A 21,728-nucleotide genomic window follows, 5' to 3' on the forward strand; every position below is an offset into this window, starting at 1 on the left:
TTTAAATCAGGCGCCGCTCAACCATTAAAAGAAAGGGATGGTTGCTAAGGCCTGCCCGGGGACCGCCTCAGCTGTCGCTAAGGGGCGTGGAAACGGAAGTCGAGCTCGCCGGGGTCAGAGGCCGGCTGTGTTGATGTTGACACTAGGCCGGGCCCATAGATGGGCCGTAGTAGACGCCGCTGTCAGGAGAACGCAAGGGGCCCGGAAGCTGTAGTGGGGGGGGAGGCCCCTTTTTCAGCCAAACTCAGGACGGCCGCTTGCCTTTCGGGCCGCCTTCCGGGCATTGAATGCTGCGCTTCCTTCCGCCTCCCCTGTTGAGCCGAGCCGAGCCGCCGTGGGACGGCCATACGCTGTGCTCGAGCCTGTCATCCGGGCACTTCCTCCCACCTTCTCTCTCTGTCGTCCCTTTCGACTCCTCGCCCCCCCCCCCCCACGTCGCCCTTGCTTCCCTCTCTCTCTTTCCCCCACCCACCCACCCATCCCCGAGCCCTCCGCATCCGGGTAACCTGCCCGTGGCTTAGCCCTCCTCATCCGGGCACCCGGCGGCGGTCGGCCCTCGGTGCGCGGCGGTCTTGGTCTGGCCGCCGCCGCTGCTTCCTCGACACGCGGGTCCTCCTTGCGCGAGGCTCCTGCGCAGGGGTCTCTCCTCCCTCGGTCCTCCTCCCCCTTCCCTCCCTGCTTTGGCCATGACGATCCTGCCCAAGAAGAAGGCCTGCCCGGCTGCCGGAGACGGGGATAGAGACCAGCCCGGCTCGCGAGGAGGAGGCCCCGGCGGCCCAGGAGGGCCAGGCGGCGTCGGCGGCCCTGATGCCCGAGGCTGCCCCGGCTCCGATACCCACCCGCGCGGCGTCGGAGGAGGCGTCGGCCCGGGGGATCCGCATTCCGGGCGCGGCGGGGCCCGTCCCCGAGCTTCGCCGCCTCCCCCGCCGCCGCGCTGGGGGCTGCCCCCCGCCGCCGGGTCCCCTCCGCCGCCCAATCCCGGCGTTGGAGCCGGGGGCGACGGGCCCGGCCTCGGCCTACTCGACCCCGGTGCGGCCGAAGCGCGGGGCGGAGTAGGCGGCGGCTGCTGCTCCGGGCCCGGCCACAGCAAACGGCGGCGGCAGGGGGGGCCCGGCGGCGGGGCGGCGGGGCCTGGGGGAGGAGGAGGGGGAGGCAACAGTCCCGAGCAGGATGAGGTCGGCGCCGGCTACAACAGCGAAGACGAGTACGAGACGGCGGCGGCCCGCATCGAGAGCATGGACCCGGCCACCGTAGAACAGGTACCCCTCTAGCGAAAGGACCCGGAGATCGGGAAGGGAGGAGGCCTCTGGACGGGCGTCCGATGTGGTAACCAAAGGAAGAGTTGCTAAGACAATAATGGGTTATTTAACACCCCCCCCCCCCAAAAAAAAATACATTAGAAATGGTCAGCCGAGAACTGGCTGAAAAGCAAACCCGCTGCCCTACCAAATTGTTCCCCCCCTTCGGCCCCCCCCCACCATATTCTCAATAAGTTTAACCCATGGGTGCGACTTTCCTGACCCATCTGCGACTGTGTATGAACTGGTTACTATGCCTTCTTTTCTATTGGGGGGTGGGGTGGAGTTGTGCCAGCTTTAATTTTTTTAGTTGGCTCCCCCTGGCAAATAATGTGTGCAAATTGAGTGCATTGGTGTATTAACAAAAAAAATTGCTTATAAATTGTCAGGATTGCATCAGGAAGAAATAATCTTGTCCATATCTTTGGGTGTAGTAGGCATTTGCCATTTTTATTTAAGAAAGAGTTGTTAGTTCCAAAGGGGATTTATTTCTGTATTTATTTAATTTATATGCTGCCCAACTCCTGAAGGACTCTGGGCGGCACACAGCATCTAAAAAGACAATAGAAAAACAATTTAAAAAACAATAAAATCATACAATCTTCTTGTGATCTGGAGATGTATCATATGATCAACAGCCCCAGGCCTGCTGGTAGAGCCAGATCTTTAAGGCTTTCCGGAAGGGCCAGTAGGGTGGGAGAAGTACAGATCTTGGGAGATAATTGGTTCCAGAGAGCTGGTGCCACCATAGAGAAGTCCCCCCCCCGGTCCCACCAGCCAACACTGCTTAGCGGACAGAGAAGACCAATCCTGTGGGCTCTAATTGGTCGCTGGGAGCTATGCGGCAGAAGACCGTCCCGAAGGTATATCCGGAGGGGGGGCTATTGTAGTAAGGTATTATTGTATACTATACAGTAATTGAGGATGTGGATAGGAAAGTGAACCTCTTCTGCTAAATTTGCTTAGCTGATAGTGACCATGATTTTGGTGATTGTGGAATATGAAGTTATACTAATACCAGATTACCTACAGGCAGTGAAGGGCTGCCAAAAATTTTACTACCACACTGTGGGGCGTGGCTTATGCAGGATGCCCTGCATTTTCTTTTAACATCTTTCTGTGCAAATTGGGTGCTCTGGGGTGGAGCTCCATTTTCACTACCCCACTGCCGTCTCCCCCACCCCCCATCCAGGCAGCAGCACACCCCTATGGAACGGCCTTCTGCTGCATGATTCCCAGCATCTGGTTAGGTCCCACAGAGTCGGCCTTCTCCAGGTCCCCGTCAACTAGACAATGTCGCTTGGCAGGGCCTAGGGGAAGAGCCTTCTCTGTGGGGGCCCTAGCCCTCTGGAATCAGCTCCTCATGGAGATTCATACTGCCCCAACCCTCCTTGCCTTTTGTAAGAATTTGAAAACTTATTTATGCCGCCAGACTTGGGGCCATTAGACCCCAGCCTCTAGCCACTAAATGCTTAGTATGCTTGGTTTGTATTTGAATAAATGACTTTTGATATTTAGCTTTTTATAATGTCTTAAATTAACTATTGGATCCAATTAACAATTGGATCCAATTGTATTTTGTACACTGTTTTAATGTTGATATGTTGTGAGCCGCCCCGAGTCCACTGAGAGGGGCAGCATACAAATCCAATAAATAAATATTAAATAAATAAATGTGGGGCAAAGGAGAATGAGGATACTGATGAGAGGATAAAAAGATCCTCTGGGTTCAAATATGTGAAGAAGAAGTGGAAGGCAGTTCACTGGAGTGCTATGTTTTGTTTGGGAATAAAAGGTAAACATTCAGTCTCCATATGAGGAGAAAACTGTCTTCCACAGATTCCAGTTTGTTTTTACATAGCAGCAATAATGATATTGTATCTCTGGTTCCTGTTTTGCCTGCCAAAATACTTTTTTTGCCTGAACTTTCATGCAGTAGATTCAATTCACTTATTTTGGTAGTTTCACTTTTTTCTCTACCAAGTTGGTTAGGCTAATTGATTGATGGTTAACTTTTATTTCGTATGTAATCACAATCAGGATAGCACATCAATTGATTATACCTGCCGAGGGTTAAAAAAATTTTTTTTTAACATTAGGTGTGGGCAAAAAAGGCACAAGAGCTCCATCATAATCAGAAAAAAAGCTGGTTTGTTTTAGGTTGAGAAAGTATAGTGGTAGAAGTCAGTGAAAATATTTTTTTTTCTGCCAATTTGGAGGAGTTGCAGATATAGATCTCCATGCTTGATTATTACTGATTATGATTATAGTTATATATTTGGCAATTGCCTAACAATGTGTGGGATATCTGTACAAGAAAGAGTTTGCCTATTGTGCATTGGAGAGACTGAGGAAAAGTATTATGGAAGAAATACTAATAATTGGCGGTTACAAGTCCAACAAGCATACTATTCAGAAGTTAGGTTCCAGCATTTATATGCATCTACTGTATGTGTGGCTATATAATATTGATTAGGTTTCACGAATGTTTCACTATGAAACCCAGAACGTTTGTTTTTAAATAAGCCGTTTTTCAAAATTGGACAATGGGAGTTTTTTCAAGTGGAAATATTTAATTGAATTTAAAAGGTAATGTGTGATTAGTAAGCTTTGAGCCCTTCCGTTTTAGGAATAAACAGACTTCTTTTTGATCCATCAATTGCCCCTATGACAGAGATGGTGAACCTTTTTCTTCTTGCGGGCTAAAAATGGGAGTGTGTGTGTGTTAGTCAACACATGCATACATGCCCAGGTTGGGCCCTTTTTTCACCCTCAGGTTTCAGAGTGCAAAATATGGCTCAACGGGCAAACAGGAAGTTTGGAAAAACAGACTTCCGGTTTGCCTGTTGGGCCGTTTTGTGCACTCTGGGGGATTCAGGGAAGCCTCTTGAAGACTGGGGAGGGCAAAAATGGCCTTCTCCAAGGCTGAAAATCAGCTGACCAGTGCCCTGACAGGGCAGCGACTCACGTGCCCTCAGCTCTGGCTCCGTGAGTCACAGCTTCGCCATCATGGCCCTATGGTGTTCTCAATAGGGCCATTGTTAAGCATGTGTCAGACTTCCCAGGTAAACCAGACACATGAGTTGAGCTAATTCTGCTTTATTGTAAGGTTACATTAACAGAATCTTGCAGGTCTGAAAATATAAATCTCCTGCTGTCTCCTTTGCAGTCTGAGAAGAGGTTAGGGAGGGTCCCTTCTAAGCCTATTTCTCTACTCCTTTTGCAGCTATCTGCTATGCCCTCTCTTATCTGATCATTTCCTAGGCAGCATCTCCTCATTTGTACTCCACTCAAGATGTTTCTTACATAACATTTCAGCATGCTTAAGTTTTAACTTTCTTTATAGTATACTGTCATTTCTTGACAGTATGACAGTATGTTTGATCCTTCTTAGTTCAGTTGCTATAAGATAGGTTTTATGGAACATGTGGAAGAAGTATTGTATTTGTCATTCAAAACCTTGGCTTGAAGAAACTAGAAAACTGTTGAAATTCTGAAATACAAGTGAGTTCTCTTCGTTCTAACATACAAGTCGGAAGCTAATTTGAGTTAGGCATTACCTGAGTGGCTATAGAGCAAATTTATTCATGTTTTTAGCTTTAAAATATTGTGCTTTCCTTGCCTTTAAATCTGCTGTAGGATGACTCCATATTGTATTGGATTATAGGCATTGTTTTAGTAAAATTAAACCATTCAAAGCTATTTCAGCTAAAGAGATAAGTGATGATAATGTGCAAAAAATAGCTGGAATATTCTGCACTATCAACCTAGCCTTCTTTAGAATGGATACAAAATCTGGATGTCAAATGGTTGAAGCAGAGCACTTGGCTTGGAATTTAACTTAAGGTTCTGGCAGATGCAGCAATTTAAATACATTAAAAAGCCAAATTCCCTCAACATAGAAAAAGAAGGCAAAGCAGCTGTTTTAAACTGTAGCACTGTGAGTTTGTGTCCAGCATTTGAGGGAAAACCTATTAAATGCAACAATTAGACAACAAAGCAAGTTGCTTTGGAAAATCGCCAAGCATTGTGAACTGAAAAAGCCCATTAAATGTTTATATTGATGTATCTAAAAGTTTGGGGCAAGTTAATTTGTCTATAATCACAAACCATCAAATCAAAAAGCTCTTAGTTCACTTAAAGGCTTCTGAATTGCAGTGCAATTCAATTAAGTTTTGAGACAGGCCAGCTTGATACCCTGTTTGTAAGTCTGTGGTACTAATGTGCCAGATCCTAATTGGTGTACTATATTCTGTTAAAATGCACATGACTGTCAACAATAATTATGAGGAGTAATACAGTCTGGGGCATGCGAGCAATGTGTTTTAGGGTTAGGCTAGGCAGTTTGCCCTTCTAAAAAAAGGAGGGGGGCTATATTTTGTTAGAATTCATATTTGTCTATGTTACTTGTTGTCATCCACTATTTGGGTCTTCCTCTTTTGGTGAAAAAAATGCTTGTGACTATGAGGTTGTTTCAGAGGTTTAGAAAGTTGTAACATCATACCTGTTCCACTAAAGTGGAACATTAACATTTGGCAATTACAGTGGTACCTCTACTTATGAACTTAATTTGTTCTGTGACCAGGTTCTTAAGTAGAAAAGTTTGTAAGAAGCAATTTTTCCCATAGGAATCAATATAAAAGCAAATAATGTGTGCGATTGGGGAAACCTCAGGGAGGGTGGAGGCCCTGTTTCCTTCCAGGAGATTCTTAGAGAGGCCCCACAGAGGCTTCTCCCTGCCTTTTCCGGCTCTATTTCCTCCCAGGAGATTCCTAGAGAGGCCCCACGGAGGCTTCTCTCCGCCTTTTCTGGCCCTGTATCTTCTCAGGAGATTCCTAGAGAGGGCCCACAGAGGCTTCTCCCTGCCTTTTCCAGTTACAGTTTTGGAGGCTCAGGTTTGTAAGTGGAAAATGGTTCTTGAGAAGAGGCAAAAAAATCTTGAACAACCGGTTCTTATCTAGAAAAGTTTGTTAGTAGAGACGTTCTTAAGTAGAGGTACCACTGTATACAGTACTATTTAATAACTAGACTCTGCAGTTGGAGGGGGGGATTAGTCCAGCAACTTCCCTAGGAATAAGAGATCCAAGTTGTAAGCCAGCTAGAATGTTACCCTAGTATTTTAACATAGGACCAGAAATTATGTTAATAAAGCAACAGTTATTATGGAGCTCATGAACGAAGACCTACATAATACAAGTTATTTACTCTGAAGTGTCCTACTATTGTTGAATACTTTTTATAGTAGATATGACCCTTAATTGTATATGCTGATCTCTGTATATCTGCTTGCTTGTTCATCAAAAATGAATTAGCAAGTCTGAAGAGAAATGTAGATGAATTTTTGCCTTCATCTTTCTATAGTTTTACAGAGAGTATCCACTCCTGTAATATGTCCTTACTTGGTCTCTTCTACGCATAATTCTGCGCTTGCGTGGATCTAAAACGTCTTCATCCGAATCAATGGAAGATAAGGGAGATTGACTGCCTGGGCTGTGTGCCAAGCCCCCTCTGCCGAGTCACTCCCACTTCTTCTTCGTCCGAGGAAACTAAACTCTGAACTGACTCTGTCGGCAATGACACAGGCCTGTGACATGTTGAAGTTTCCCCTGCATCCACCTCCACATTCCCTGGGGCAGAAGCTGGGCCAGAGCCAACCACAACACTACCTAAGCATCTACGTTTGTTGGATTGTTACTCCCATCACCTTCATTCAATATATCGGTCAAGGATTATGTGAGAATACAGTTAGAGGGGCCCATATGGAGTAAACTGAATGTAGTTTTTGCTTTTCATTTTATTTGGCCGAGGGCGTGTGTCTTGAAATCAGTATTGATTCTGGTGACTGCTTGGAAAACCTCTGCAGTTTTCTTGGCAAGATTTCAGAAATGGTTTGCCATTGCCTCATTCCTGGGGCTAAGAGAGAGTGACAGGCAAAAAATCACCCATCTGATTTTGTGCCTAAGGCAGGACTAGAACTAATGGTCTGGTTTTTACCTTGATGTTTAACCACTGCACCAAAGTGGGTCTCTCTAATTTTTGCTTAGGTCAACACTGCAACATGTGCTACTAAGTAGCTCAGTGGGCTCTGACTAAATGAAGATGGATTCCATATGTGCATGGTTCCATTTAAGAATTAAGATTTGCACAGAAAAGGAGTTTGTACTATTTAGATACAGATAATTCTCAATATAAGACCACAGTTGTTGTAAGTCATTGTGATTGCAAATCCTTGCGATCATATGATCAGACTTGATGTTATAACCACTTTTACCATGGTCATAAATCAAGTTACTGTGATTATAAGTGTGAATCCAGCTTAATGAAAGGTGTGCTTTGCTGAAAATTGAACAAAAAATGTTACAAATCATGCTTACATCACTGTAGGACATTACAACCAGTTATAAATGTGAGCTAGTTGTGAAATGGCCAGATTGTGATCATGTGACTTGGGGGTGGGTAAGGTGAAAGTTGTAAACTTGAATTTAGATCATAAATAATTTTCTTCAGAGGCTATTGTTAATTTGAACTGCCATTAAGCAAAATGGGCATAAGTTTAGGGCTACCTATAAAAAACTATGTAATGCTTCATCATAATCACAGATAAATTAGGACTCGAGCAAGGATTGCATCTTATTCCAAGAACATTTGGCATGCAACATGTCATTGAAACATTTAAGTGTTGCTAAGATTTTGCATGGTTATAATTTGGAATAAATGAAAACTGGGCCTTGTCCTTCTCCGAGTTAAAGATATAAGGAAAGGAAGATGTTCATTTTCATATTTTGCAAAATGGCTAGGCAGATTATACTGTGTGTGTGCAATTTTTCAGCATGATTTTTGATAGGAGTCTTACACATTTCTTATGAATGATTGAAGATCACTTGCAATTTTGATGTATATAACCAGATTGGCTGTACTCATGATTTCAGCTGGTTTCCTTTGTGCTAAACACCCCCCCCCCCAATGCACTTACTAACTCTAATTTCATCCCTCAATATATTTATATATTTGTTTCCTAACCTCAGTTTGGAAGTGAATTGGTAGATAAAAGACAATGAGGGTGGAAAAATAAATGATTTTTAAACAATTGACGTGATACCTATGTGGCTTTTGTATTGAACTGAAAGAAGATGAACAAGACTGTTACCGTTGCATAGTTGAGAGACTGAGAATGACTGTTTCCTCATCCTGTAAACTAGTGATGACTTGTTCGTGTTGCGTTAGGATGGAGAATACAACTGTACCCTGTGTGATGAAATTTGAAATAAAGAAATATTCCCTGCAAAGTCACAAACTATATAAAGAAAAGTCTTCTTTCTCTTCGTGCCTGTTCACTTCAAAGCACCAAAGGTTTATCTTTCTTTTTACATATCCCAAAGAGGAGTTACATAACCTTATCTATTTTGGCACTATCTCCTAGTTATATATAAAAAGGAATTTCTTGCAGATGTTAAGTGGGCAGCAAAGTGAAGGATAATGGAGTTTTCTTTTTTGTGCTTAGCGCAGAAATATAGCGAGTTGCTACATGAGAAGCAGAATATTCCATGTCTTTTTTATTGATCTATAGCAGTGTTTCTGATCCTTTTTTCTTCAGGGGAACCCTTTGGTGTCATCAGATTTCTGGCGGAACTTGTACCGTGTACCGGTACTGTTTAAAGGCAAGCCCCCAATTTTTTTCGATCTAAAAATGTTTGTAGGTGAGGTTTTTTCTGCCATCAATCTTCTGTTTCTATGCATCCCTGAAAAAGGGCCTTCTCAGTGGTGGCCCCTTTATGGAACATCACCACCCCAGGAATACAATTCCCCCTCACCTTGTTGTTTTTCCAAAAGGCCCTTAAGACATGATTTTGTGTGGAAATATAGAAGATTGAGGGCAGAAAAAGACCTCATGGTCCATCTAGTCTGCCCAGTTATTTCCTGTATTTTATGTTGTATTTTTTAAAATGTTTTAAACCACCCAGAGTCACTGGGATTTGGGCAGACATATCAGCATGGGCACAATCTGAGGTTAGTTGGGGGAAAGATCAGAAGCAATGCTGTCGAAGGCAGAGCTGCTGCCACTGCAGCAAACAGCGGTCAGAAGCCAAAGCTGAATCACGGCGAAAAGGCGGCCGAGGGCTTCTTGGTGCACTTCTGAAAGCTTCCTTAGAACTACACTTCCCAGGATGCTGCACGCAGGGGAGGGGTGTTAGGCCGCTGGCGTCCATAATGAGTGGGCGGGGCTGCGACTTTGACACAGTCCCCAAATAAGTGTTCTGGGAGGAGGAGGAGGCAAAAGCAGAGCAAGGTGGAGGTGGCAGCGACAGCTGCTGCTTCTGGTCGGTTTTTTCCCCCCCTCATTAAGTCGCGGAACTCCTGGCTGGCCCTCGCGGAACCCTTGTGTTTCGCGTAACCCCGGTTGAAAAACACTGATCTATAGGGAATAGCGAGTCTGCAGAATGGTGAATTTTGTGGAGTATCAAGTCTGGATGTGTTGTTGACCTGTCTTGGAAGTTTCCATAGCCTGGGTCAACCTTCTGGGTCTCTGGATCACAATAACCATAACTCCCTAGCTCTTCTACCTATTGTTGAGAAGTTTGGAAATTAGAGTCATCATGTATGTGATATAATCAGGCTACAGTGTGTACCCATTTCTTAACAATAATTACAGTGGAATTTTCTTTTTATATTTCTCCTCTCAGCATTTTAATGTGCTAGACTGCTTAGAAATGTTTCTAACGAACTACGGCATTTTTCGGAGTATAAGACGCACCTAGATTTTAGAGGTGGAAAACAAGGGGAAAAGTATTCTGAACCAAATGTTTTAGTAATATATTATTTATTAAAATACCAGTGTAGCAGAATACTTTTTACAACCATGTACACTTTTTACAAACCTCAAGACTTGTGGACTTCAACTCCCAGAATTCTTCCTCGGGTCTTTGGAGAGGAGTGGCATACAAATCTAATAAATTATTATTATTATTATTATTATTATCCTTAACCTCTAACCCAGGAGTCTTCAAACTTCGCAGCTTTAACACTAGTAGACTTTAACTTCCAGTTATGCTAGATGGAGTAATTAGAAGGCAAAAACACACCCTCTTTTTTTTGTTAAAAATGGGCTGTTTTCTGCTTGTTTTTGCCCAAAAATGAGGTGGGCAAAGGGTCTGGGAAGCCTGCCGGGAGCTCCTGGGTGCTGGCAAAAATGTCCCAATTTTTGTGAAAAATCGGCTGTTTTTCCTTCATTTTTTCACACAAATGGGGGCAGTTTTGCCTTCCCCCCAGTCCCCAGGAGCTCTCTGCAGGCTTTCCAGACCCTCTGCCCACCCCACTTTTGTGAAAAACGGGCCCATTTTTTGCAAAAATGGGGTGCAGGGGCAGGGCTTTGGGACAGCAAAAATGATTGTTTTCAGTGTATAAGACGCACTGACATTTCTACCCTCTTTTAGGAGGGAAAAAGGTGCTTCTTATACTCAAAAAATATGGTAATCGGAATAAGCATCATAGTGTTCCTGCCTTACCCAGTGAAAAGTATACAGTACCTTCTTTTAAAGCCTGTTATATCTAAATGGTCACATTATGTTGTTACCTGCTAATATGGGTGGTCCTCAAGTTACAGCCACCAAAACTGAACCCAAAATTTATGTTGTCAAATGAGAAATTTGTTGTGAGTTTTATCCCATTTTACGACTTTTCTTTCCCCATTTTTTTACGGGAATCACTGCATTTGTTAAATTAGTAACGCTGTTGTTAAATGAATCTGGCTTCCCCATTGACTTTGCTTGGCAGAAGGTCACAAAGGGGGATCACCTGACCCTGGGACACTGTAGCCGTCATAAGTATGTCAAGGCTCCGAATGTAAATCACATGATCATGGGCTGCTGCAATGGTCATAGATCTGAAAATGGTCCTATAAGTCAGTGCCATCTTAACTTTGAACTGCCACACTGAATGTACTGTGGTAAGTGGATGACTACCTGTAGTAGAATTCAATAGAGATCTTCATGCGTAGAAGTCTAAAGAATCTTCACAGGATAATTTTAAAGAACAATAAAATTTGTTTCTCCCCCCCCTCATTTTTTCCTCTTCAGTGATAAAGCCTGCTTAATTGGCAGGAAAGCCATAGAGTCATAAACATCTGGAGAACACTATGGTAGATGGAGAAGCCAGCTCTGTTTTCTCTTTGCTAAGTATTAATTGATGGTGAGAATCCCAGTTTGAAAAGTAGTCAAAGAAGGAAGTTTTGCACCAAAACATAGCACTTGAAGCATCCATAGTCCCGTCCCCACCAACCAGGGTATACAGTATTCCTTTTTGTTCATTGTTGATCTTTGTCTCCAAAGGTACACAATTGGAGTAGACCTAAACTTCTAGTAACAAAACAAATATGAATTTGGAAGATTTTGTTTTCAATCTAGCTTCAGGTATGAAGCTTTTAAGATATTGTTTTGAGCAGTCAGTGTTGCTTTTTAAAAACCAGGATTCATTAATTAGAAGTCTACTTTATGTTCTTGTAATTCTTGTAGCAAACCCCCCCCCCCCCCCCAATTTATGTTGGAGTAGAGATTGTTTTTTAGTCTTCGGGAAAATCATTTCATGACTGTTTACAAGATTATAAAGCCAGAATTAAAAGGAAAATAAACACCAATAGAGGTTTCCAGAGGAACTATCACCTAGTCCTCCTTATGTCCCTAATCCAGTGCCCTGACTCTGCAAATATTCTGTTTCCCTAATCTGTTCAAATTAAATACTACTGGAGCTGATAGAGAATGATGAAAAGGTAGAACTGCTAACAAAGGGGATTTAAAAAAATCCTGATGATTTAAAAATTTAGCTCTTGCTGTTGCCAGTAGATGGCAGTGGAACTCTTTGAGCCAAAGACAAAAGTCTCAAAGAATTTGGAGTAGCATTCTTCTGAATTGCTATTAATTTCCCCCCCAAATTACTTGTGTACCATCAAGTTGGGGTCAACTTTTAATGACTACAGTTTTTAATAGATTACTGGAAGACAGTATGCAGTGGGGTCATTAAGTGATCACTTCTTGAACAAACTACCCATTCAATATAGATATCTATCGCGGGAGTTATGTTCCAGACCTTGCCGCGATAGGTGAAATCCGCGATGGGGAATTTATCCTCCTTCCCACCAGCTCCGGATGCCTGGAGGCGAGCAACGGCCGGCTAACCTTTTCCCCCCACTACTACTTACTCTGTTCTTTGCAGCAGTTCGGCCAAATGTTGTGTTTTTTGCCTTGCCCCGGCTGTAAAGTCCCTGGTGAGCTGCCCCGGCTGTTTCTTTTTTTCTCTCTCTCTCTCTTCCGCCCTCGAGCACTTCCTCTTCCGCCCTCGAGCCCAGTCTGGAAATCGCCGCCGCGTCGCGTTCCTTTCTTTTTTTTCCTTTCGGCACTGGCGAGGGGGATTGAACGAGGGGACGGGCCTCCGCCGGAGCTCAGTCCCCACCCCGCTCATCATTTGGGAGTCCCACTGGGGGATTCTAGTGCTTGTTTGTGTGGTAAAATCATTCAAATGAAGCTGACTTCAAAACCCGCGATGAAGTGAAGCCGCGGCAGGTGAAGCGCGATATAGCGAGGGACTACTGTACATCTCAATTAGTACAATTAATGAATCCCACAAAATGGGTCTGCAGAGAATGGCGGCATAGAAATCCAACCAAATAAAATAAAATGGTTGCATCATTCAAATTTACAGTATTCAAAGTGATATTTCTATGAAAAATAGGATAATTGGCACCAGCATGAACCACAAATATTTACATATTAATTAAACACTGTAAAAGAGGTTAAACCTATACGCAAAGGTAAACATGTGTTGGTAATGACCTATAAAGCCCTACATGGCATCAGGCCAGATTACTTGCAGGATCGCCTTCTGCCGTATGAGTCCCAACGACCGATTAGGTCCCAAAGAGTTGGCCTTCTCCAGGTCCCATCAGCCAGACAATGTCGCTTGGCGGGGCCTAGGGGAAGAGCCTTCTCTGTGGGGGGCCCAGCCCACTGGAATCAGCTCCCCCTGGAGATTCACACTGCCCCCAACCTCCTTGTCTTAAGACTCACCTATGTCACCAGGCTTGGGGCAATTAGGTCTCAGCCCCCTGGCCAATAAAATGAGAGATATGTTGTCTGATTGAACTGGTATGATTGTTTTGAAAGATTGGATTTTCAGATTGTAATTTTAAATTTAATTAGATTTGCCATTGTACTGTATTGTTATATTATATGCTGTTAGCCGCCCTGAGTCCTCGGAGAAGGGCGGCATACAAATCTAATTAATAAATAAAGTACATATGCCATCTCCTGTATTCTGCAGGTGCATTAAACACAAGTTGCTATCACTCCATAATTTGCATTACAGTAGTCCCTCACCTATCGCTGGTGTTACGTTCCAGACCTGGCCGCGATAGGTGAAATCCGCGATGGGGAATTTATCGACTGATAGTACCTATTTAAGTATTTATATTGTAATTGTTTGGTAAGTTTTCATTGTTTTAAGTGTTTATAAACCCTTCCCACACAGTATTTATTTTAGATACAGTATTTAAATACAGTATTTACAATTTTATATTTATTTATTTATTTATTTTTAAAAACCTGCCGATCGAGTTCGGCGGGCTGTTTAAATCTGCCGATCAACTTCCTCAGAAACCCGCGATGAAGTGAAGCCGCAGTAGGTGAAGCGCGGTATAGCGAGGGACTACTGTAAATCAAGTATTGCGCTGTTCAAACTCACACTAATTGCAACTTACCTGTATGCTTAAAGCAATGATGCCATATGAAATTGTGGAATTTACTTCAAAAATAACTGAATGTGTTTGTTTAGGAGAGAACAAAGGATCATTTAATTAGAATGTGAAGAATGCTTTTGTTTTATTTTTTCCTTTTGAAAAAAGCAAATTGCTAATCTTCCTACAGGTTGCAGAGCGGGATATAGGGATGGGAGAATGCAAAAAATACAAATACAGGCATGATTTAAGTGCTGTTCTTAAAGCTCTGGGTATTTGCAAAAAATATGGGAGTTGTACCAAAATGAACTTGTAATCATGAAGTCTCTGGAGAGGTGCCTTGTCCTGTACAACTTCCTTAGCTGCTATCTTCCTGCTTCATTACCTCTCGCAAGCAGGAAAGGTGAAGAGCTTTAATCTGACTTTTGAATATGGGAATTGTGCTTCCTGGGTTCAGTCTAAGAAGTTGGGGCTGGCCTGTCAAGCCTTAAATGGCTTAGGATCAATAAAGGGATTACTGTATTTCCACTGTTGCAAACCTGACAATCTGTCCAGATTCCTAGGAAGAATCCCATGCTGTCAACAATCCATCCCCCTGGCACACATAGGACAAGAGCCTTTTCCTCTATTATTGCTCCCAGAAAAAGGAGCACTTCTTTAGGAATTGTGTTTGGCCCCTAAATCTCTTGGATTTTTTTTTTTAAAGAAAGTCCCTGAAGACATTTCCAATCAGGTTTTTAATTAATTGGATGCAATGCAAATGTTACTGTTAATTTATGTTTTATACTGTTTCAATTTAAAAAAAACTGTTAGCTGCCTTACATATTTACAAGTTAAAAAGGCAAAAAAATAAATAAATAAAAAGGCAAAGTATAAAACCGATATATGAATAAAGTTGTGCATGTTTCAATTTGTGCCCATCATGTATAATTCTGTTGTTGGTTACAGCACCATTTGGAATTAAATGGGGAGGGGGAGAAGGAAGCATTAAGCCAGGGTTGTAATGATTGCTGCTTGGGGTGAGCAACAGAGTGGCTTATTGCGTGTGGGTAATCTTTCTTTTCCAGCCTGGCCCCTCTTTTTTTTAAGTACTATTAAGTAATCATGGGTAGAACAGGAGAGAAAGTTGGTTATGTTGCCCTCCCTGATTTGTGGGATGGGGATGCTGTCTAACTTGCTGACATCTGCCCCTCCTGTCACCAGCAGGAACACAGGTTCGAGAAGGCGCTGAGAGAGAAGAAAGGGTTCATCATAAAACAGATGAAGGAAGATGGGGCCTGCTTGTTCCGGGCTGTGGGTAAGTCCTGCCTGCTGATGGGATCTACCTTAGAGAGGTTGGACAGCAGGCAGCACTCAAGCTGAAATGAATCTCCTCCCTCTGTTTTTAAAATCACATATAGCCTCAGGTCAAATATTTACATTGTGTTAGTTACAATAGATTTCATCATTAAAAGGATGACTTACATTTAACATTCAACAACAACTTATATTGCAGCTGGGTTTTCAAAAATTCAAATGTCCAAATACCCTATTAAAAATAGGATCCAATTGCTGGCACATTGGAAGTAAGGCAATAGTTTTGATCTTTTTTGTCTACTCTGTTGCTGCCCCCTTTTCACTTTTAACCTCATCGATTCCTTTTCATTTGGTCCCTAATGCAATTTACTTAATTTGGTACTCAGATTGAGTTGAAAGTAACCTTTTAACCTGAGCCAAAGATCTAATATTGGGATGGGATGGAATCAGACTTCCAGTATTTTTTTCTGAGCAGGAAATGTTAGTAGCTTTTAACTTTTGCTGAAGAAAAACAATCCACATATACTTGATTATTTTATTAGCTAAAAACTGTTCTGGAATTCTATACCTGTTGTTGGTTATCTGATTGATATTTGTGGAAGAATCTGTTGCCATGTATATGCCAGGAATGGAAAGCCTCTTTACCACTAGATCTTTTCTTTCCCTCAAAACGGAGAACCCTCTTCAATTGGGAATGCCTCCTCCTGCCTTATAAGTGAGGAAATAGGAATATAGGCAAAGCAGAGTTGTTGCTTAAAGACACCACTTCTACTCACTGGTGGGTAACCTATGGGATTGCAAACTGGAAATAATTTTTTTTCTGGCCATTTCACAGGTTTAAGGAGCAAATAAATGTCAGTTGGTCCATTATCTTGATATTTGTATTGATTTAGTACATCCAACCTTCTCCCGCCCATGATTCTCAGACTTGGGTATATCCCATTGCTTGGACTCTCACAGCAGCACATAGGAGAACTGCCGTTGACTTACCTGAACAGTCTTCTCTATGCGCTGTGTAAGAATCCAAACCCGCCTGAGCTGTTACGGCCCAGGACTGGATTGAACTTACTTACACGTCCTCCTTGATCTTCTTCGTTTTGAAACTGGTGGGCTTCTCCAGTGGTCCACGGAGGGCATGTTTCAATTATGGTAATCAACTTAGTTCCCAATCACTTGCCGAGATTTAACCCATTGCTTGGACTCTCACAGCAGGTAAGACAATGGCAGTTCTGAATGGATACTTTCTTAAGGCCAAATGTTGAATAGTGAAGCAAAGTTTGCTGGGAGGAAAAGGGGATATAGAGGTCAGAAGGAAGAAAGTATGATTATGAGATAACTCCGTTTGTACCTACTGGCGATACATGGCTTTGAGTATATCAATGTGGATGATTGAAATCTGGATGATAGTTTTCTATGAAAATGGGGTTTTTATAATTTTTTAAATATTAGATTTCTACACGCTTTGTACTTTGTATTTGTTCCTGCTGTAAGCTGTCCTGAGTCTGTCGAGAAAGCCACCATAGAAATCTAATAAGTAAAGTAAGTAAATATTTCCTGCAGAAAAAGTTTGCGCTTTGGCTGGAAATAAAATCTCATCTCTAACTCTGTTTCCATTGGCAGAGTTTTATTTATTCATTTGTGGACTGTTGTGGAATCCTACATGTATGTGTGATAGTATTCTTTTCCAAATAATTGTTGTAAATTCCATAGGCAAACAAAAAAGAAGAGCTTAGAGGAAAAGAGTAAGAATAAGATTGAAAAGACTGTGTTGATTTTCAGTTCCATGGACTTTTGCTTAGAATAAAGTACAGGTAGCTTTTGCTTAATAGTACTGCATCAGTACTGCATCACTCTGTCACTGAGTGATGTAGTTATAAAAACGTAAAATCACATAACTTTACTGACTTACGACAGCAGTTGCAGTAAGTTCTAGTTGCTATCATTTAGTGAATCCAGATTGGGTCATTAGGTGTCAAGTCACATGATCACCATTTGCAACCATCTGCTGGTTTCCCCATGCACTTTACTTGTCAGAAGCTGGAAGTGAAGGTTGCATGATGGTGGGGAAAGACGACAGCCACAGATATGAGGATTAGTTGTAAGTCTTGTTCAGTGCTGTTGTAACTTAGAACGTAGTTCAGAGTTCAAGTGATTGTTCAATGAGGGCTATCTATATTAGCTAGCTCTAGGAAATGATCCAAACCCTTCCCAAAATAATGAGATTTGAGGAGGTCCTGAACCCCTTTTCTTAAACAAATGGCAGCCATGTGGTAACATCAGTGGTACTTCAGGACTGGGAGACCTTTGGACAAGAGAATAGTAGAGATGGATAAGTGTTGGAAAAGAAGTGCTGAGAGAAAATCAAGAGTTTTGAAAGTGAGGAACAGAACTTTGTGCAAGGTTAGGGACTGGATAAGTCAAAAAAGGGCTTAGCAAAGGCATAGGATTAAAATGATGAGAATGATGAGACTGGTAACTACCTTCGGCAGCTGAGTATTGGATGGATATGATGATGATTCAATAAAAAGCCAGAAAAAAAAGACTAGAATTCTCCAGGCAAAAGGTGTCCAGGTCTGACAAAACATTTTGCTGGATGAATAAGGGGGCTCACTTTATTTTTATAATGTTGTAAGACCGGTAAATGGAGTGTCAGGGTGGGGGGACAGGACATTTGTATATGATACTGGTAGTTCTTATTAGTCATGTCATAAGTCCTGTAGCAACCTTTTGATGTTATTAACCAAAAATCACCGAAACCTAGTTCTGAAGTTCTAATGGCTGCACCTACTTTACATAGTCATGTGACCATATTTTGGGCACTCAGCAACCGGCCTGCATTTATGGCTTTTTACAGCAGAAATGTCACCAAAGTTTGCTACATTTTTGCTGGAAATTGATGTTTTCTTCCAATTTCTAGTTTTAAAAAAAATCAGATGGGAAAAAAGAGAATGACAACCCTAAATATAATCACCTTGAGCAGACAAACAGTATCACAGCTAGCTATGGAAATGGGATTAAATAGAAAGCAGATCACCTAGGATAGAAAAGTAGGGATGGGTGTTTGTATCAGGAGTGCTGAAAGTCATGGGTAACAATAAAACTGTCCAGGGACAAACAGAGGATAGAAATAAAAGCACACCAAGGGCAGAACTCAGCAGCAGTCCATAGTTGCTACCCATAGATCTTTCAAGACTGCTTCTGTTCATTTGCCTATTTGTTCAAATACTTTGCTCAGAAAGGTATCAGTCTGTACAGAATGTAATACTTGGGCTCTAGGTTAGATTTTGTTTTTCAAAAGTAGCTTAATTACATCGCTTTTAAATTGGCTCTTGGACCAAGCTGTATATCCTATCTCTAGAGAGAGTGAGAGAAGCTAAAAAGGACCAAAAAGTTAATGTATTCAGTGATTGACTAGCCAAAACACCATGCCTTCGTACTCAAACTTCAAATAATTGAAACTCATCCCATATGGGAGACCCAGTCAGTTTTTAACCAGTTGTTTGCAACATTGTGAAATGGTTCCTGAAACTACATTCTTGGAATTTGTGTGTGACTAAATTGTTTTGTAGAAATCTGAAACTTCCATTCAGTGTTACTTTTAAGTGAGAAAGCACACCCCTCTTTTCTGTTTCTATTTCTTCACAGCCTACCTACATTTACTTTAAAAACCCTAGTGAACTGGTTGCTTTTACGAGAAACACATGCTAGAAATTTCCTGCTAGCTAGTGGTAATGAGACTACTGACCACTTTGTTACTCACACATTGAATTTTCTGAGTAAAACCTCATTTCTACTTTAAAATGTTTGGTCTGTGTGCAGCCCCACATATAACTTAATGTTGGATAAAATAATTCTCATTTTCTTATATAGTATAATCAGTGGTAATTTTAAATATGATGCATTAATACAGCAGGTGATATATGAAGTAGTGAAATTTGGATGGAACATCATTTCGACAAAGCCAAAAATCTGAGATTTAAGTGGATATAGCAATGCAATAATGGGTCTGGATTCAAATTGCAACATAATCATGCAATTGTCATGAATCTAGACAAACTAACTAGCAATTAGCCTCTATCCCTCCATCAGTAAATACATTCAATTTAGTTGCCGTTTTTACTCATTGGCTGCATTCATCACTGAGTTAAAGAGTAAGCTACTTTCAGTCACCTGTTTGCCATCGTTTGGTTTTTCTTTGTTTTCACGTATTCATTGTGGGAAATGTATACATTGATATGTTGTCTGAATTTGGAATGCTGACTAATCCAGCCAGAGGAGGAATGCTTCATTTGTCAAGGATTTAAGGCCAACAATCCTTGCTTGTAACAACAGCATGCTGAATTTTGAAAAATTGTATACAAACTACAGTAAACCTGAATTCAGGACTCTTCCTGAACGCTCCCCAAATGTATTGTGAGTGACTGCAGTTTGTAGAACTTTTGTAACCCATGCTGGCTGAGAATTGCAATAACATTATAACTGGAATACAGCAGTTTGAGGAAGACAATTCATATACCGGTAAGTAAGCTAGTCGCTTTTTGTTGCAATCTAAAAAACTCAGAGGCCATATATGAAGAAGACCTGCTGCAACAATCAAGCTGCCTGTTAACATTATTATTCTTGCCTGACTGGAATTGTATAATACTTCTAAGTAGTTAGAACCAGGGTGGATAAAAATTGATGTGGTTTTTTAAAATAAAAAAACAGATTTTTTTAAAAAAATTAAATCAGATTTTTTTTTTTAATCAATTTTTTAAAATACAAAGCCTTTGGAGTTAAAATCTATCTAAAGAGAGTTTTCTATTTAAGAGACATCAATTATTTAGTTTATTAAGCATGAAATGGAACTTAGTTATGTAGGATGAGGCTGTATATTCTGCAATATTATAACTCTTGGTGAGTCAGTAGTGGATCAGGAGGGGCTTCTGCGGGAGGGAGATGATGGTTGCTCTTTAAAAATTATGATTTAAAGTTTAAACTAAGTCAATTTAAATCGAGCCTTTTTTTACTAGTGTTTTAAACCATAATTTAAATTGTGATTTAAATTGACTTGATTTAAATCAAATCCACCCTGGTTAGAACCTACAAAAGTTGACACCCACCCACCCCTCTACATAATAAATACCGTGCTAGCACCATTGGTGGACACAGATTCTCCCTTGCTGTTGTGAAGTCTAAAGAGAGCTTGTATCATTACTTAAATGGGGCTTTTTAATCGCTACAGGCTTGAGATGTTAAAATGTCAGTTACAGTCTAGCGTTATAGTTTGGCAGAGAGGTTTGGAAAGCTTGTAAAACAGCTGTGCTTTAAATGCTGAATGGGTGCTTCCTGTAGAAAGTCCACTAACAATAATATCCCATTCCATATGGAAAAATTTATAGACGTTCCATTTACTTCCCTTTTTTATTTTTGAAATGCTGACAGATAGCTTTTAAGTCCTTCTTTTTGTTTCTGAAAGTCTACCTGCCTTTCTAAACCCCTCCGCATAAGTGGTTTTATCCTACAGGGTTTTTCTTTCAGGAAACCACAGAGCAGCAATAAATCTCCATCAGGGGACCCAAAGAGCTACATTTTCAGACACTTGCGCATTAAATCATACAAAATGTAGTGCATGTTGAGAAGCCTACTAGACTATATTACAGTTTAAAGTGCTCCTTTTCAAGCATTCCTTTCTGTACCCTACAGTAACTTACTGTTTTTTTCCTTTTAATTACCTTAAGATCATTTCCATCTTGTCTTTTTGCCGTCTGTTCTCCTATTTTGTTTAAATAATGGAGTTTCTGGGAGAATTGGCATGCCTTCTGCAATTGAGCTAATTTTATTCAACCATTAAACTTTTGGTTCTACTAGCTCAACTTTGTTTCCTAAGATATCATAAACTGTTTTCTTGTATGAATCTATTGTTTACCTTCTTCATCTTGCTTAGATGCTTAATTTCATTAGCCCTGTTATCATTTACTTGGCACTTTTGGCCTGTCAGTCTGTCAATTCTGCCCTGGTGGCGCAGTGGTTAGAATGCAGTATTGAGGGTTAACTCTGCCCACAGCCTGGAATTCGATCATTTCAATTCAATTCAATTTATTGGATTTATATGCTGCCCCTCTCCGAAAACTCGACAGACTCGACATTGACTCAGCCTTCCATCCTTCCAAAGCAGGTAAAAGGAGGGTCCATATTGCTGGGGGAAATACGTTGACACTATAAACTGCTCAGAGAGTGCTATAAATCAGGGGTCCCCAACCTTGGCAACTTTAAGACTTGTGAACTTCAACTCACAGAATTTTGGGAGTTAAAGTCCACAAGTCTTAAAGATACCAAGGTTAGAGATCCCTGCTGCAAACACTATGGAGCAGCATATTGCTATTCTACGTGAAGTTTTTTTCCTGTAACCCTTGAAATCATAATGTTATCTC

At 41.6% G+C, this 21,728-nt stretch overlaps 1 protein-coding gene across 3 annotated transcripts in view; it reads left to right on the top strand.

Annotated features, from left to right (window-relative positions):
• The first annotated feature begins 526 nt into the window (after positions 1 to 526).
• The window catches only part of OTUD5 (OTU deubiquitinase 5), a 69,660-nt gene continuing 48,458 nt past the window's right edge, over positions 527 to 21,728 (top strand). The window contains exons 1-2 of one of the 3 annotated variants that reach the window (XM_070741254.1): positions 527 to 1,259; positions 15,223 to 15,316. In XM_070741254.1, the coding sequence (XP_070597355.1) occupies positions 687 to 1,259; positions 15,223 to 15,316 (667 nt within the window). In that variant the 5' untranslated portion in view covers positions 527 to 686. The remainder of the gene's footprint in view (positions 1,260 to 15,222; positions 15,317 to 21,728) is intronic. The other 2 variants (XM_070741253.1, XM_070741252.1) reach the window with 2 other exon arrangements.

The sequence above is a fragment of the Erythrolamprus reginae genome, chromosome 2 (assembly GCF_031021105.1).
Source record: "Erythrolamprus reginae isolate rEryReg1 chromosome 2, rEryReg1.hap1, whole genome shotgun sequence".
NCBI lineage: Eukaryota > Metazoa > Chordata > Lepidosauria > Squamata > Dipsadidae > Erythrolamprus > Erythrolamprus reginae.